General features: G+C 42.6%; 3 protein-coding genes across 3 annotated transcripts; 2 read left to right on the plus strand and 1 right to left on the minus strand.

Moving 5' to 3' along the window:
• The first annotated feature begins 2,638 nt into the window (after window positions 1–2,638).
• LOC135428821 (glyoxylate reductase/hydroxypyruvate reductase-like) lies at window positions 2,639–6,474 on the plus strand. The gene is made up of 5 exons (XM_064682929.1): window positions 2,639–2,787; window positions 4,046–4,456; window positions 4,509–4,846; window positions 4,905–5,030; window positions 6,237–6,474. Exons 2-5 carry the CDS (start codon window positions 4,062–4,064, stop codon window positions 6,353–6,355), a joined length of 978 nt encoding a protein of 325 aa, XP_064538999.1. The 5' UTR covers window positions 2,639–2,787; window positions 4,046–4,061; the 3' UTR covers window positions 6,356–6,474.
• A 1,345-nt stretch (window positions 6,475–7,819) lies between these two features.
• On the plus strand, window positions 7,820–9,712 carry LOC135428822 (glyoxylate reductase/hydroxypyruvate reductase). Its single transcript, XM_064682930.1, has 4 exons — window positions 7,820–8,259; window positions 8,741–9,072; window positions 9,140–9,265; window positions 9,326–9,712. Exons 1-4 carry the CDS (start codon window positions 7,859–7,861, stop codon window positions 9,442–9,444), a joined length of 978 nt encoding a protein of 325 aa, XP_064539000.1. The 5' UTR covers window positions 7,820–7,858; the 3' UTR covers window positions 9,445–9,712.
• Window positions 9,684–13,540, minus strand: Oseg5 (intraflagellar transport protein Oseg5). The gene is made up of 6 exons (XM_064682928.1): window positions 13,379–13,540; window positions 12,866–13,322; window positions 11,952–12,179; window positions 11,515–11,894; window positions 10,901–11,452; window positions 9,684–10,335 (listed from the first exon to the last, which is right to left on the minus strand). The coding sequence occupies exons 1-6, from the start codon at window positions 13,516–13,518 to the stop codon at window positions 9,738–9,740; spliced, it is 2,355 nt and encodes a 784-aa protein (XP_064538998.1). The 5' UTR covers window positions 13,519–13,540; the 3' UTR covers window positions 9,684–9,737.
• Between the last annotated feature and the right edge of the window lie 2,882 nt (window positions 13,541–16,422).

A 16,422-nucleotide genomic window follows, 5' to 3' on the forward strand; every position in this document is an offset into this window, starting at 1 on the left:
CATGGTTTCACACGCACACAAAATATAGCTTTTGCTCGTTCAGCTGGCGTGGCCGACGTCGCATCGTCGCTTGCTGCTGCTGCTTGCGCGCCTGTTCGCTCGTATCGCGTAGAGGGACCTGCCTCAATGCTGCGCGTTGCTTTTTTTCGACCGCTTTTCACAACACGTAAAAATTAACAGCACTCGGTGCTTTGTTTTTTTTTTGTTTTTGTGTTTACCCGTTTTTATTTTTGGGAGCTGCTGCTGCTGCCGCTGGGCTGGCGGCAGTGGCCCGTTCGCGGCTGTAGGCGCCGCTTCGTCTTTTGGCGCCTGCGCATGGCATATGCACTTGACTGGCGGCCTTTGCAGCTTTGTAGCTTGCAGCTTGGCAACCATTTTTGATTTCGACTGCGCTGTAGTTGGTTATGAAGCAAACAGAATGCGGCTGCTGCTGGATGCTGCCACTGGATGTCGTGGGCGCTGTCCTTGACAAACGCCGTTAGTTAAGCAGCGTGATCAAACAAATTGGAAAGGGAACGGGTGGTGGTGGGAGTGGGAGTGTCGCTTATCAGCAAGCTTTTCGCTACCACCGTTGGCTACAACTGTAACTTTACGACGGCGGCACGCAATCTTTCGTGTAACTGTGCATGCGAATGTGTGGTATGTGTCAGTGTTTGTTTGTGTCGCTCATCTTTTATATTGCGCGACTGCTTTTTGCTATCTGCTGAATGCTGTGCACTTGTTCGCCAAACCGCAGCGAGCGTTGTCATTGCCATCGGCAGCGGGCGTAACGGTAAACGACAACGACGCCGACGCCGTCGTCGACGGCACGACGGTCGCAACTGATAGACAGCTGTCTCCTGGTTACGTCAGTCAAAATGACGCATCGTGTTTTGGTAACAGGAAAGCATAAAAGTCAGCAGACACCCAGCGAGGCCAACTGCTGGAGCGAGAGCTACCACAAAAGAAAATCACCACAAAGCAAAAGAACAAAGCGCAAGCAGCGACAGCGACGCCAAACAGCGGACGCAGCCACAAAGAGAGACGCGCGCGACGTCGCTTGGCGCCCACAACTAACCACCCTCGCACTTTGGGGCCCAACTCTGTCAGCACTGCCAACTGCCGACTGGCAACTCTGGGCCAATAACCTTTTGCAATTAGGCAAAGTGCAGCCGCGACTAGAAACTCTCCGCAGCGCACAGCGAACTTCTCAGCCCCAAGCTCGAAATCGTGGCGTCACAATTACGATTGCAATCACAAGAGGAATCAAATGCATGACTCTCAAATACCCTCTGAGCTCTTGTAAATAAGTATACGTATGTGTTTTATGTTTTTTGATTTATTTTGCCAAGCCTAAAAGTATGAACTGTAATAAAATTGTTTACCTTAAACATAAAATAAGTTTTCTAGGGGTGTTAAATGAAAACCATTTATCATAACATATTTATTTTGTGATTTTAAAGTAGGCGATTCGCTGTAAAACTAGTATTTATTTTTTTGCTTAAGAAAAATTTGAATGTATTGTAAATGATTGCTTAGATTGCTGAGACTATGGATATGTTTTTTATATATTTTTTATTGTAAAGCTAGAACGAAGTAAATAATTCCCTTATAAAGTTTACACTATCGATAGGAGTCTACCGATTTACATATTTACTATGTATATGTCTGTAACTCTCAACTTAACTCAACTCAATTTTCAATCTCAACTATATCTTTATACCGCATATACCCATAACTATATTAAATCTTTCAATTATAAACACAATATCTACAAGCGCAACTAAATGACTTGTTAACTTAGACTACCCTGCTGCCTACACGCAATGCAGGGTATAATTACGTGCATTCGGGGGCAGCCCTGCAAGGCAGTTGTTGCCCCGCCTGATCCATGCAAACGCACACGACAAACGCCGACGCCAGAGGCAACGGCAGCAGCAGCAGCAGCGACAGAGCCAAAGTCAACGTCAACGCCATCTGCGTTTTCTTGTTTCTTTTCTGCCGCTTTCACAGAGAGATGGGATTTAAAAGCGCGGGGCGGAAGAGAGCAGCTGTGCGGCTCTGTGCGCCTGCTGCTATGCGGACAATATTTGAGCAGATCCGCTCACAAAAAAAGCGGCGTCAAGCAGTGAATCTGGCGTTGGCGGGGGCCAAGCATTTGGCGTGTGAGTAGGTTCCACAACGTTCCAATAGCGACTCGACTCCACCAGAGCTGGGATACCAGTCCCATTCCAATTGGAAATGACTCGCATGCGAGCGCCACAAGTGACATGGGAAAAATCCCCAACTGGTATTTTGAGCAGGCGCGCAGCTTGGCCAGCAGCAGGCCAGCTAAAGAGTTCACAATCACAGAGCCAGAGACAGAGACGGGAACAGAGACTGGGACGGACAAGTTGGCTGTCCATTCAGATAAGAAACAGTGCAAACAAAACGAGATAAGCAAAGAGCAGCAAAATGTGCAATGCGAGAGCGAGATAAACAAAAGTCGAAGAAAAAACTAAATGCCATGCTCTGCGCGGGGGCGACGACGCAAACGAGCCGAAGTGCTTGCTGGATGATCGTTGAAAAGATAAGCAGAGTTTCAATTGCTCTGGACTTGATCAAATTCAATACAACTTAATCACAAACCATTTTTAGTGGGCGATTGCTCACCAAAAAAAAAAGCTTTTATCCACCATAGTCATAAACTTTTTTGGCAATTATCAAGTTAGTAACTGTATAAAAAGCTAACCGCTGATTGACTTTCCATTCAGTCGCACGGCAAACGCCCAGCCGTAAAGTTTCCCAAGTGCCAGAGAGTGATAGTTGGTAAGTTTTGATGAGCGACGGTGCAAGTGAGAGCAGCAGCTGTTAAGAGCACATAACAGCTTTCAGTTGACATTCAGTTCTCAACAGAGCAAACAGTGCTTTAATCTGACAGACGTTCTTTTTGTAATTAAAAACAAATTTTGTTAGTTGCGTTTTACAAGGGAACAGTTGTGCGCTTAGTGTTTCATGGGAACAGTTGCGATCTCAGTTCCACTCATCAACCACAGGAAGAGAGGAAAAAGTGTTTTTGATTTGTTCTTTGGCATTCTGAATGTTAATTGGGTATTTTTCCACCACACACTAATTGAAATGTTGCTAAATAGACAAATTAACGTCATAAAATCGATTGAAGAAGACCTTTTTTATTAGCAAAAACATTTCAAATCTTATCTCACGTTTATAATCTAAGTGTAACAGCTAGAAAATAGAATTTTTAGAACTATCTAGAGACAGGTTGTCGAAGATTAAATACCCTGGCTGAAGTGTGATTATTATAACACATTGCAATTTAAAGCTGATTGTTGCTATAGAAACTAACGAATGTTGCCAAAGTCTTAAAACTCTAGAAAAAACATATTCAATATAAGAAAAATCTTATGTTTTTTTTATGAGAATATAATTGCAAACTGCCAGCAATTATAGATAAAAAGACAATAAGTAATACAAATAGATTTGGTATAATAATCAAATTATCTTCATCTTTCGAGTAAAACTTTCTTTTTTATTAATAATTAATTAACTTTGGTTGTTTTCCCGAAAAGCTACAGTAAATTTTCCCCCACATTTTTATTTTATTTAAACACTTCTTACATTTCTGCTAAGCTTCAGACACATCTAAAGTACATTCAACTTTAAGCGTAGTGCTTGATTCCACTTAGAAATAACTTCCTGCACCCGTGACATATTCGCACTTGTCAACACGTCCAATTAGAATGCCGGCACTTGTTGCTCTCTTAAAAAACTCTTTGCATGGCAGACTCTCTTTTTTTAGTGAGCAGCTTGAAACCGAAAGAGCGCAAACCCATTAAAACCGAACTAGGAATGCTTAACCGGTTCAGAAGCTTATCGACGCTGATCAGCGGCAACTGGGGCCAGGGTGGGCGACCGTCGCTATATACACAGCCGGGGTGGGTATGCGGCTCAGTTGCCTGCCAAGTCTAGCTTCGTGCAGAATGGCTGTAAAGTTGAATTTGTTGCTGCCGCTGTTTTGCTTTGTGGCCCTGTTGGTAACACCCAATGATGGTTCTTTGTTGCGCAGAGCCAGGAACCGCACGATGTCCGCGAAACCGTTCAAGGTGCTGATCACCCATCCGGAGGTGCCGCAGTCGGGCATTGATCTGCTCAAGGAGAACTGTGAGCTCGTCCAGGTGCAGAGCCTGCCGCCCAGCCGTGCGGAGCTGCTGCAGAAGATCAAGGGCGTCGACGGCGTCTTCTGGGGTGGACACGGTGCACTCAATGCCGAAGTCCTCGATGCTGCCGGGCCACAGCTGAAATCAATTTCCACCATGTCGGCGGGCATTGACTACGTCGACTTGGAGGAGGTGAAGCGTCGCAAGATACCACTGGGACACACGCCCACCGTGCTGAACACGGCTGTGGCCGATCTGGCGGTGGGTCTGCTCATCGCAGCGGGTCGTCGCTTTCACGAGGCACGCCGGAAGATCGACACGTGAGCCAAAGCCCTTACTACCCGGAGCTCTAATCCACAATCCTTTCTTTAGTGACAACTGGGAGAACTATCATCTGAACTGGCTGCTCGGCCAGGATGTGCGCGACTCTGTCATTGGCTTCTTCGGTTTCGGCGGCATTGGCCAGGCGATTGCCAAGCGCCTCTCCGGCTTCGACATTGACCAGGTGCTCTACACCACCCGGCGTCGCATCGACAAGGAAACCGAACAGGAGCTCAACGCCAAAAAGGTGGAGTTCGATGAGCTGCTGGCCAAGAGCGACTTTGTCGTCATCGCCTCACCCCTGACCCCGGCCACCCAGGGCATCTTCAATGCCACCGCCTTCAACAAGATGAAGAAGACCGCCGTCCTGGTCAACATTGCCCGAGGCAGTAAGTACAGCTATATGCAACCCCTTCCTGGCCTGCTCATCCATTCATCTGCTTCCAGAAATCGTCAACCAGGACGATCTCTACGACGCGCTTAAATCGAACCGCATCTTTGCCGCCGGCCTGGACGTTGTGGATCCCGAACCCCTGCCGCCCAATAACAAATTGCTCGCCCTGGACAATGTCGGTAAGTAGTATATTTATTTATAAATAAATATATAGGTATATACATACATTTTGTAGTGATAATTACTTGCCGTCTTATCGCTGTGGTGACTTAGTCTTATCTTCAGTTTCGTTAGCGTTTGTTTTCCAACAAATTAGAGAGTTTTATTTTGGGCTAGTTTTGCAATTGATGACCAAGGTTCTTTCTAGGTTATCTCTATAAAGAATATTATTTATTTAAATCAGTTCCCATACCTCAAAGGAATGGGTCGCTCACTGTTATCATCATTATTGTTGTTATTATTAATATACATTGCATTGACAATGCGGTATAGTGCTTTTGTGGAGATGTATGTAACGATTTGAATGAAGCATGACCGAATTGTGAATGGAATAGAAACAAATAGAATTTTAAAATTGATAAGAAAGACTTTTATTAGTTTTTATTATTATTACTTTACTCATTATTATCGTCATTATCTCTATCATTATCATTATCTGTATTATTATCCTTATCATTAGCATTAGCATTAGCTTTAGCATTAGCAATATCATTAATATTCGTATTATTATTAGCATTAGAATTAGCATTACCATTAGAATAAGCATCAGCATAAGCATTAGCATTAGCACTAGCATTGGCATTAGCATTAGCATTAGAATTAGCATTTGCATTCGCATTGATATTGACATTAGCAATAGCATAAGCATTAGCAATATCAGTAGTATTACTGTCATTTATATATTAGTCTCTGGTAGTAGATCATAATTTCTTTGAACAGACATATCTTATCGGGAATTATGTTTCTTCCAAGCCCCTTTAGTATGATACAGTTAAATGCGCTGTTAAACATTTCAACTGAATCAAACTAAATTGGAAAAAACTAAACTTGGGAATCGAGAATATTTGGTAAACCTACTATAACCTAGGAAAAATTGAATTAGTTTGGGAGAATTTCAAATTAATTAAAATTCTGAATGGCATTAGCGAAAAGTGCTAAAAGAAAGAGAATAAAATAAACAGGTTCAACTGTAACACATTAACCACACCAGCATAAACATAATCTGATTGACTTTGAACCCTTTCGACCTCAACGCTTAGAACTGGACACGCCTTGACTTGATAGACTTGTCTGTTCACAGATCGTTAGATACAGCATCTGTATGTATTTGCAGCTCAAGGCAAACACACTTCACTTTTGTTTTTGTTTTTTTTTGCTCGTTTCAGTTATTCTACCCCACATTGGCTCCGCCACCACGCGCACCCGTTCCGACATGGCCACGATTGCCGCTCACAATGTGCTGCGCGGATTGGCCGGGGAGCGGATGCTGTCGCCGGCCTATTAGGAAAAGCGTGGAAATTCATGGGAGACCCACTGAAGCGTGCAAGGATTATTGCTGTGAACATTATTAACAATTGATTGTGTGAATGATTGCAAATTTAATAAAATAATATCAAATAAGAACGTTGCACTTGGGTGCATACGACTGCGGCATACTCTGTTCAGATTGTAGCAACAGCTTAAGAGAGGTGGAAAAGCGACGTGGGAACTCTATAAGACTTTAAGGCAATTAGGTTCGCTACGCAGAACTGATTCTCAATCTCCATAACTTAAGGTTTTGGTTTAAGTTCGTAAAGTGTGGAAAGAGTCTCAACAGAATACAATAATAAAATAACTCCACGTGAAACTGTGGAACATTGGTGGAAAACGATTGCAACCAAAAACAGGTTTGAAGAGGTAGCTTTTCTGAGAAGTGCGAAGCATCTGTCAAATTAATTTTCCAGATATATTTGTAAAATTTTATTTTGAAACCTATGGGATGGTGAGAAAACAAGTTTTCTAAAAGAGTCTTTTCACAATTTCGGGTAACATTTTTAAAGCCCCGTTCTAGCGTGCACTTACATCATATAGGATTATAAGTAGCATGTGATATCTTTTTCATGTAATATCTTAATTCACAAAATATTATATTCTCAGTTATTTACTCAGAAACCAAATGTATCCAAGTTAACTTTCTACTCATTAAAACACAGCTGGCACTTAACTTACTGTAACAGCATTTTAGTTTTAAAAAATGTTTTAATAATACAATGATACTTAAGTTTTTAGTCCAATTGTTAGTCGAGATAAATGCATTTTGTTTGCCAATTGGACTTTGGTTAATGGTGTTTTGGCTCGTTATTAGCTTCTTGATTGATTTAAGACATTTCGTGTCAAGTAGATTCAATTAATAGAAACTTCATTGCAAAAATATTCTAATCATGATTTGATCAACCTCCATATAAAATATATGATATATCAAATATAGCTAAATATAGTTCATATATTTACTCACATGGTAGTAACTGGTCGAAGAAAAACGTAACTTTAGCTACAGTTCTAATATATATTAAACCTTATATACATCAATTGGATTTTGTGCATCCTAGGCACAGAGTAATATAACCCTAGTCTTTGAAATCATCGGACTTATGGCAATATAAATAAATATAATGCTAAACAAGTTGTTATAGAATTTGGTATTTTTTTTTGGAAACTTGTTGCCCTTATATTAAGTCGAACGATAAGAGTTAAAAAATATCTTTTTTCAAAAGTAATATTATGCTATCACGATTTAGCATTTCAGGAGTAGTATCCATAGTTGCTGTATTCAGATCTTGGTAACAGTTAAACAAGCATATATGGAAAGAGAAAGAGAAACAGAGAGAAAAGAGAGATATAGCAAGAGAAAGAGAGAGAGAGCTTGTGCCAAAAGCTCAAGTATTGTTTAGTTTACATAATATTCCATGTTTTAGTTTAAAGCTGACCGCCGGGTGCGTCGCGTTGCGTCGCGTCGCGTCTCTCCGTGATGAGTGTTTCGAGAGCGTTCAAAGTTCTTATTTCGCATCCGCAGGTGCCGGCGCCGGCGCTGGCGCTGCTGCGCTCCCGCGGCGCCGAGACTGTGGTCTGCCAGAGCGTGCCGCCGTCGCGGGAGGAGATTCTGGAGAAGGTGCCCGGCGTGGATGCCATTTACTGGGCGCACTATCAGCCGCTGAACGCCGCCATATTGGATGCAGCCGGGCCGCAGCTGCGCGCCGTGAGCACCATGTCCTCGGGCATTGACTTTGCGGACGTGCCGGAGTTCAAGCGGCGCCGGATTCCTCTGGGCCATACGCCGGGCGTGGTCAAGAACGCGGTGGCGGATCTGGCCATTGGCCTGATGATTGCAGCCGGTCGACACTTTCATGCGGGACGCTCCGACATCGAGACGTGAGTATCAGCTGTGCGCAAAAGCTTACGCGTGAGCTTTTTCAGACAAAAGCTCAAGCTCTGCTCGTGCTGCCAACTTGTCTTGAACTTTTAAATTGAGATCGCAAACTAACGTATTTTCTTGCACTGAAAAATAATGGGTACTACGACGACTTTTCAGAAGCTTGGAAAATCTCTGGGATATGCTTATATGAAACCTAACTTTTTACAAATGTTTCATTCATATTTAAAGAAAATTCATTGGAAATTTGTTTTATTATTTTTAATAAAGGAAAAATAGATATTCAAAGTTTTCAGAGATCTGCATTAAAAAAATTCGGGCAAAGCTGGGGAATATCTGAAAACAAATAATATTGGGAAGTCATTAATAAATATATGCTTGAATTCAAGGATAGTTTATTATTGAATTTTTTTATTATTTTAAAAAAATTATTATTAATAGTATTTTCTAACAAGTTATTCCATTTTAATTCCGTTTCAGCTCACAGTGGGTCACGGAGCAGATCGACTGGCGAATGGGTGTGGAGATTCGTGACTCTGTGATTGGATTTTTTGGTTTCGGCGGCATTGGCCAGGCCATAGCAAAGCGTCTGCAGAGCTGGGATGTGGCCAAGATACTCTACACGACGCGAACCCGCAAGGAGAACGATGCGGAGTTCCAGGCGGAGCATGTGCCCTTCGAGCGTCTGCTGCGGGAAAGCGACTTTCTGGTGGTGGCTGCGCCCCTCACAGACGAAACCCGCGAGAAATTCAATGCGCAGGCCTTTGGGCAAATGAAACGCAGCGCGGTCTTTGTCAATGTGGCCAGAGGAGGTGAGTGGGCGTGTGGGCAATGGGGGCGGGTCAGCTTATAAAGTATTAACCATATCGTCCATTGCAGGTCTGGTCAATCAGCCCGATCTGCATGCGGCACTGAGCACTGGCCAAATCCTAGCCGCTGGCCTGGACGTGACCACACCGGAGCCCCTGCCAGCCGATAGCCCCATCCTCAAACTGCCCAATTGTGGTGCGTATTAGCAAACAATTTATCTGTAAGAGATTTGCCTAAGCTTTGCTTCTCTTGCAGTCGTTTTGCCCCATTTGGGCACGCAGACGATGAAGACGACCATCGAAATGAGCCTCCTGGCAGCCAACAACATCATTAATGCCATTGAGGGCAGGCCCATGGTCAGGTCAGCGTACTGAACTGAAGAACCCAGGCAAATATTAAAGCTATATACGTATATTCAAATTAGTTGTAAATTAGAGTATGTAAGCAGACAGTATATATATAACCTGAAAGCTACCAGCATTTGTTAATAAATAAATAAATAATAATAATAAATACATAAACCATTTCAAGAGCATGTGCTAATGGTATTTTTTATTGTTATTTATTTATTTATTATTATATTATTATTTTATTTTCTGTTATTATTTATTTATTAGAAACTAAAACATTTCCTTAAATATTCTGCACTCCCTCCAAGTCTTTATCTTCATTCACTAGCATTGTCATCCTTGACCACATGACTGAGGTACAGTGCATCCCACTCATCTCGCTGCAGGGCCTTCAGATAACGTTGTCGCTCCTCCAGCACGCGTTGTACCAGATACATGTCCGGCTGATCCGCCTGATGCTTCAGTGCAATCTCCAGTGCACGTTTCCAGCTGTGCATGCGCAGAGACAGGGCCACCGCCTGGCCATATTTGCGATTGTGCAGCAGTATGGTCTCCGCCTCGAGCAGCCGGCCCAGCATTAGCGAGTTCTCGGCCATTTGCTCGGCACTCGAGGGCGCCAAGGTCTTCAGGTGCTGCAGGTAGCTTACCTTGTCGATTTGCAGGGCTGCCGAATATGCCTCCTCGCTGAGCTGCAGCTGATGCTTCCTGGTGGCCACCGCAGCCAGTGTCGCCCACAGGCTCGTGTGCTGCGCCAGCCGGCAGATCTTCAACGCCTGCTGCCACTGCCCCTCCTGCAGGGCGCGATGCAGCACCTCGCAGTAGATGTTCACGTTCACTGGCAACAAAGCGCCGGCGCAGCGGAACGTGATCACAGCATCCTCGAAGCTATCGATGGCCACGTGTTTGCCAAACTCACTGAAACGAGTGAAACAAGTCATAACCAGTGTGGGATGTGGTATAGGTGCTTCGATTTATATCGACCAACGTCTTATACATATTTTGACTTCCAAAATATTGTTTAGTTTAAATAAGAAAGCTTTCTATAAAAAAATTATACGATGCTCATAAAGTTTAAAGATCAACATATCATGAAAAACAAAATTGTACTCGACATAGTGTTACGATCCTGGAGATTCCGGATTATATACTGACCCACGTCATAAAGTCGGAGCTATTCAAAGACAAACGGACAGACGGACCAATCTACATGTATATCGACTCGACTGTTGACCTGATCAAGGATATATAAACTCTATGGAGACGAAGATGTCTTCTTTTGTATGCAGTACATATTTCGTGACAAAATGCTTCTCTACAAGGGAATACAAATGAAAGGTTGAGAATCTAGACTTCAGCTATAGTAAATATATTCCTGTAGACTCACGCAGACTAGCTTCAATAGCGTTAAAAAAATATTTGAGTTATTACGGACGGACAAACGAATCTAATTTCGAGGGAAGCCTTGTGATATTTAACTTACGCTGTGTCCAGTGTTATTGTCGTGAGTGCAATGATTGTGGGATCGGCTGCACCCTCGCCCGGACAGTACCAGACGCTGTAGCAGGAGTCGTGGACGCCGACTAAAATGTTCGTCTCGCTGGCCCACTTGATGGCCGTCAGCTGGGTGCCAATCTTGTGGATCTCATCGGAGGCATTGGCCAGGCGCTCGGCTGTGCCCGCGCCGTTGAGATTACGTGTCTCGCTGATGTACAGCTCCCGGTTGATGTCGATGAAGGCGATGAACTGGTCATCCGGACTGCCGGCTCGGCAGGCGGCGATCTCGGCGAGCTGCTGCTTGGCGCGCAGCGACTGTGGCTCGTATTGGCGCGAGGCGCCGGGAATGAGATCGAATAGATGCACCAGCGAAGTCTCCGAATTGTCCCGTATGGCGAGCACGTCCAGGCCCAGCGATATGGAGCGCCAGTTGAGCAGCGGCAGCTGTGCCTGTGAGCCCGGGTAGCGAGGATTGAGATGCAGCCGACCCGTATAGGTGTACACCCAAATGGAGGCCGCATCCAGCACCATGAAGTACCTGCAAGTGGGCCAGTTAACGGCAAAATCTAAACAATACGAGCCGCCCTTGGCCACACCCACTTTTTGCCCACTTCAATGACGCGCGCATCGTTGCGGCCATCAATTATGATCGGCGTGTTGATGTACTTCTCGTTGTAGATGTGCAGCTGGTGGGTGGTGGCCACCACCAGATGTCCATAGCCCAGGGCGAAATTGATGACGCGCTGCGGAAACTCGAGGACATCTTTGCTGCCATTGGCAATATCCTGCAGGGCAATGCACTTGCGGCCGGTGCTCGTTGCCTTCAAGTTGCGCGAGATGAGCTGCTGCTCCACGGCGTAGGCCACAATCAACTGACCCGTGGAGGTGCCACAGGCGACCTGAGTGCCATCCGTTGACCAGGACAACGTGTAAAACGAGCCCACGCTGGGCGCTGTAAAGCGTGCGCTGCTGTAGGACCACTAAAATTGACCGGAACTTGAGATTTGCTGGAAAGGATTAGTTGGATGTGGACTCACGCCCGTGCTGTGGCACAGTTTGAGCATGTTGAAGGTGCCCACCAGCAGATAATCCTTCTCCGGATTGAAGGCCACGCTCGTAATGGCATACTCCTCGGCCGCACTTGTGTACAGATTGGCGCCCTGCGCATCCCAGATCTTAAAGCGAAAGTCCTCGCCGCCCGAGGCTATTATATTCGACTGGCCAGACCAGCTAAGCGAAAGAACCAGACCATCATGAGCCCGCCACTGCAATGGAAAGGTTACCAAAGTCAACATCTTATTATTACATTTGTGAACTGAAGAGCTCAAGGGGATTTCACCTGAATGCAGAGATTACTGTTATGCTCAATTGACACCTGATACTGATAACAGTATCAGGCCTAACAGACACCAAAGACAATAAAAGCTCAGTATTTATATTGTCTTTCATTTCGAAAGGGTATTCACCCTGTAAGCGATAATGCTTGATATCCCTCCTACTTTAATTTGAGTACATTTTGTGTACTTTCTTAAGATTTTTACTGAACAGAGATTATATTTACATAAACTGAAAATCAATCAACTAAAAATTGAAAAATTAGATCATATATATTGTGGGTTAAGCAAAGTGTACGATATACTGTCTATCGCTCTTCTAATCTCAGAGAAACGCCCAAAAGCAATTAAACTGCGAATCGATAAATATCGATTTTTGGGAAACAAGGAAAGTTACGGTATACGTATACCTAATCCAAAGTTTTTAGCTTTTTAACTCAGGCTTAAGCTGACCTATTTTTTTTTCAAAAGATAATAGAAATTATCGAAACTCTTCTGATTTCTTAAAGCAGTTTCGAGTTCGCTCTTTGCCTTCGCAAAATATTTATGGATCACCTTTTCAAATGTTCTGGGTAATTTAATTTACACGACCGTAACTACCCTCCCGGAGAACTCACCCTTATCAACTTGCTATTGGCTGCCAGGGGCTTGATGGAAATGTGACCACCCTGGCAGAAGGCAATTGCCGTTGAGCTGGGCGCCCAGCGCGCGCAGCGTATTGCCTCATCGCTTTGGATGACTGTCGACCGCAGCATACCCGAACGTGACCAGATTTTGACAACCCCGTCCTCCGCTGCCGTCAAGAGGCCAGCGCCGTCGGGACTCCAGCGACCGGAGCTAATTGCCGCCGTGTGGCCAGATATGCTGCGCTCCACCCGTGCACTCTTGTTCAGTATAATGAAGCGTCCGTCGTTGCTGCAAATGAGCAGAGTATCGCTGCCCTTGCCCCCGCCACTGCTCCGCCCCCCGAGCAGCAGCCAGTGCATATCCGTGGGTATGAAGTCATCCGGCAGCTTGGCCACCTCCACGGAATCGCGACTCACATCGCTCCACTTATATATTTGATGGTCGTCGCTGTTCACAGAGAGTATTACCTTAAAGTTGGACTGAATTTAATAGATCCTACGCACCTGACAAAATAGATCTCCTCGTTGCTGCTCCAGTCGACGCAGCTCAGCGGATAGCTGGGGGATTGGATTGTACCACGCTCCTGTGTGCTTTCCGACGTTTTCAATGAACTTCTTTTGCAAATGCGCGTTTTTAGTTTCATTTTGTACCTTGTTATTTTTAGTTATGTTTCTGGTTTTCTTTCATGGCAAATAAAAAGAATTTTGTTTGCGTGTGCGTTGCCATGGATATAGTTATTGCCGGTTGTGTTAACGGTTCTCGAATTAAGGCTTTGCAGGGTTGCAAAGGATAGTTAAGTGGTGGAGGTGGTGCGTGTATTGGCTAATCAAGTGGTGCTGACACTGACTAACTTTTTAATACCCTTGCAGAGGGTCGTACAATATCCGACGCTATTAAGAATTGCAGTCTAGTCTCTCTGAAACTTGGCAAAATTAATCTCTTAGATGATTCACCATGTTAACCTTCTCTTCAGATATATTCGAGCTCCATTATTGTACAATACATGTATCTCTAATTACATACATTTATTTTTGAATATAGCCAACTATAATTGCGATTTGGTTTAATTTTCATTGTAACTATGATAATAACATTAACAAAATATAAATTATTGTCTTTTCAACAAAAAAAAAATGAAATAAAATAGCCCAAGCAGTGCATAGTATGTCATATAGCTATCATATATAAGATAATTTTTGTGTGAATATTTTTATTCCCTTAGAAGACATTTTTCTGATTTATATAGCTGGTATTGCCGTGAAACCAATATTTTTACTTGAAATCTGATACGGTGTGATACACAAACAAAAAATTTATAGTGGATGTCCTCCTTTTCTTTAAAAATAATAAACAACTTAATTAGGAAGCTCAGCTTTGGATATTGCTACCTCATGACATCACAGGCTGATCTTCATCAGAGTTTTTAGTTTCTTAATTATTTTAATTGTGCAACTTTAATTAGCTCCACTTCCGTTGTGTAAGTCACATTATTTGAGATAAGTTTACAACGTGGCTAAAATTGTTCAGCTGAGATTTGAAGAGTTATAAAACTGCTTACCCCATTATTAAGTAGGGTTCATTATTTAAATAAGCTAGCGTAACCGACTTCAGAGTTAATTGCACCCAAATGGAAGTACTTGTTGTCATTGGAACAGTTGCTGGACTTAAATTCTTGACGAAACCCAGGAGATATTCGAGTACAGGCAGTAGAAGTCTTGCAGGCTTAGCCTAGTTTTAGCTAGTAATTAACTAAATTCCATTTAATTAGCTCTGGCAAACGACCAATCATTCAACATAAACCACAACTAGATCCAAGAATATGGCCCTCAAAAATAAATAATAGCTGAACCATAATTATTTTCTAATTTGTACTTGTATGCAGCTGTCAAATCGGGTCTTTGCTGGAATACTGAATCCACCGAAGGACATCTAACGACGCCTCGTTGTCCTGCTAAGCACATTACGCATAGACCCCAGCCCAATCCCCGTTAGAACTAGATAGGAATCGGTCTATGGCCATCTAGAAAGAGCCTTTCCTTGTGTTAGGAATTTGTGCGTTGTCATGTACTCGGGGTGTATTTTGCTTTGGACTTACTTGGATTTGAGGAGTGTTCGATGAACCTTCTAGCTAATTTGATTGATTCAATGTAAATGTGGGGGTTGGGACACAAATATTTTTGTTGCGGCTCGAGCTAAGTCTGAGGTTTTTCTTAGAAGTAAGTACTTTTATGCATACGCCCATTTGGCTGTATTTATCCAGGTTATTGGCTGCTCAACAATTATTTTGTTGGGCATTGAACTGGCCTAGACTAGCAACAATAACAATGTTCAATATCCAAAAAAAAAATTTGTATTATTATCTGAAAGTATATATGAATATTGTTACAGCTAGATTATAAATAAAATATCTAAATATATAAAAAGAAATGCTTTGGTCTAGTTATAAATAAAAATCTGTGTATATATATATATACGAATATGTTTGGGTTTAAATGTTTTTTAATTTATGATATTTTGAACATTTAAGATGTTTTTAAAAAAATATGCCAAGTATTTCGAAAAGTTGTTTATGTTCAAGAGTTTCAATGAGCTCTAAATAATTTTTCTTTCCAAACTGCTTTCATATTATTTTCACCATTTTTTCTCTGCCCCTTTTAATGATACTCATAATCCTAATGGCACGTGCTTAGCCACATTCGCTGTCTTCTTCTACTGCTTCAGCTTAATGGGTTTAATATCAAGCCAAAGATATTAAGCACAGTCATATAACTTATAAGTCAATGTACTCCATGTCAGAAATAGTCAAAGTACTCCCTACTCGTAAAGTTCCCGTTGCGAGAACATAAAAGCAAAACAATAAAAGACAAATCTCTATGCCATAGAAACCGCATAAAATATTTGCAACAAATTTAAGCAGAGATTGAACCACTTTTCTGGTCTGGTGTCCTCTCCAGCGAGTGGCTGCGTCCATGCCGCAAAGTGCCAACATTGCATTTCCTTATCAAAAGTCCCCGCTTGATTAGATGGCGACAGACTCGCAGTTAGCATTCAATTGCAACTGGCGACAAACTGACAAACTGACAAACCGACAAACGGACAGACGGCGACTGTCATCAAGCGTCAATGGTGCAGGAAAACGCAATGGCTTTGCGCACAGTGGGACGAGTGCTGGCAAAACTATGTGTCAAATGTATTATAGAAAATGTTTTTCTTTATAATCGGAATATTTTTTTTATTCGTTTTTAATTATGATACGCAAAACAATTTATATTATTGCTCTTAAGTAGTAGTATTAGTTATTTACCAAATGCAATTAATTTGCTATAAATATGAAACTTTAAATATACGTCTAAGAACTTATCTTTTTTACATTTTAAGAATTATTTTATATTTTATAGATGTATCATAGGCTATAAAAGGTAACAAATATTAAAATTCAAGTTTCGAAAAATAATTGATTTTCTAAAGAAAATATTTTTTTAAGGGTAAAAGTCATGTAATTTTTAATATCTACCACAATTTTTGGAAAACTCTCTTGTTTAAATAT

The sequence above is a fragment of the Drosophila montana genome, unplaced genomic scaffold (genome assembly GCF_035044405.1).
Source record: "Drosophila montana isolate Dmon_TW-CO22-7 unplaced genomic scaffold, ASM3504440v1 contig_2577_1, whole genome shotgun sequence".
Taxonomy (NCBI): Eukaryota; Metazoa; Arthropoda; class Insecta; order Diptera; family Drosophilidae; genus Drosophila; species Drosophila montana.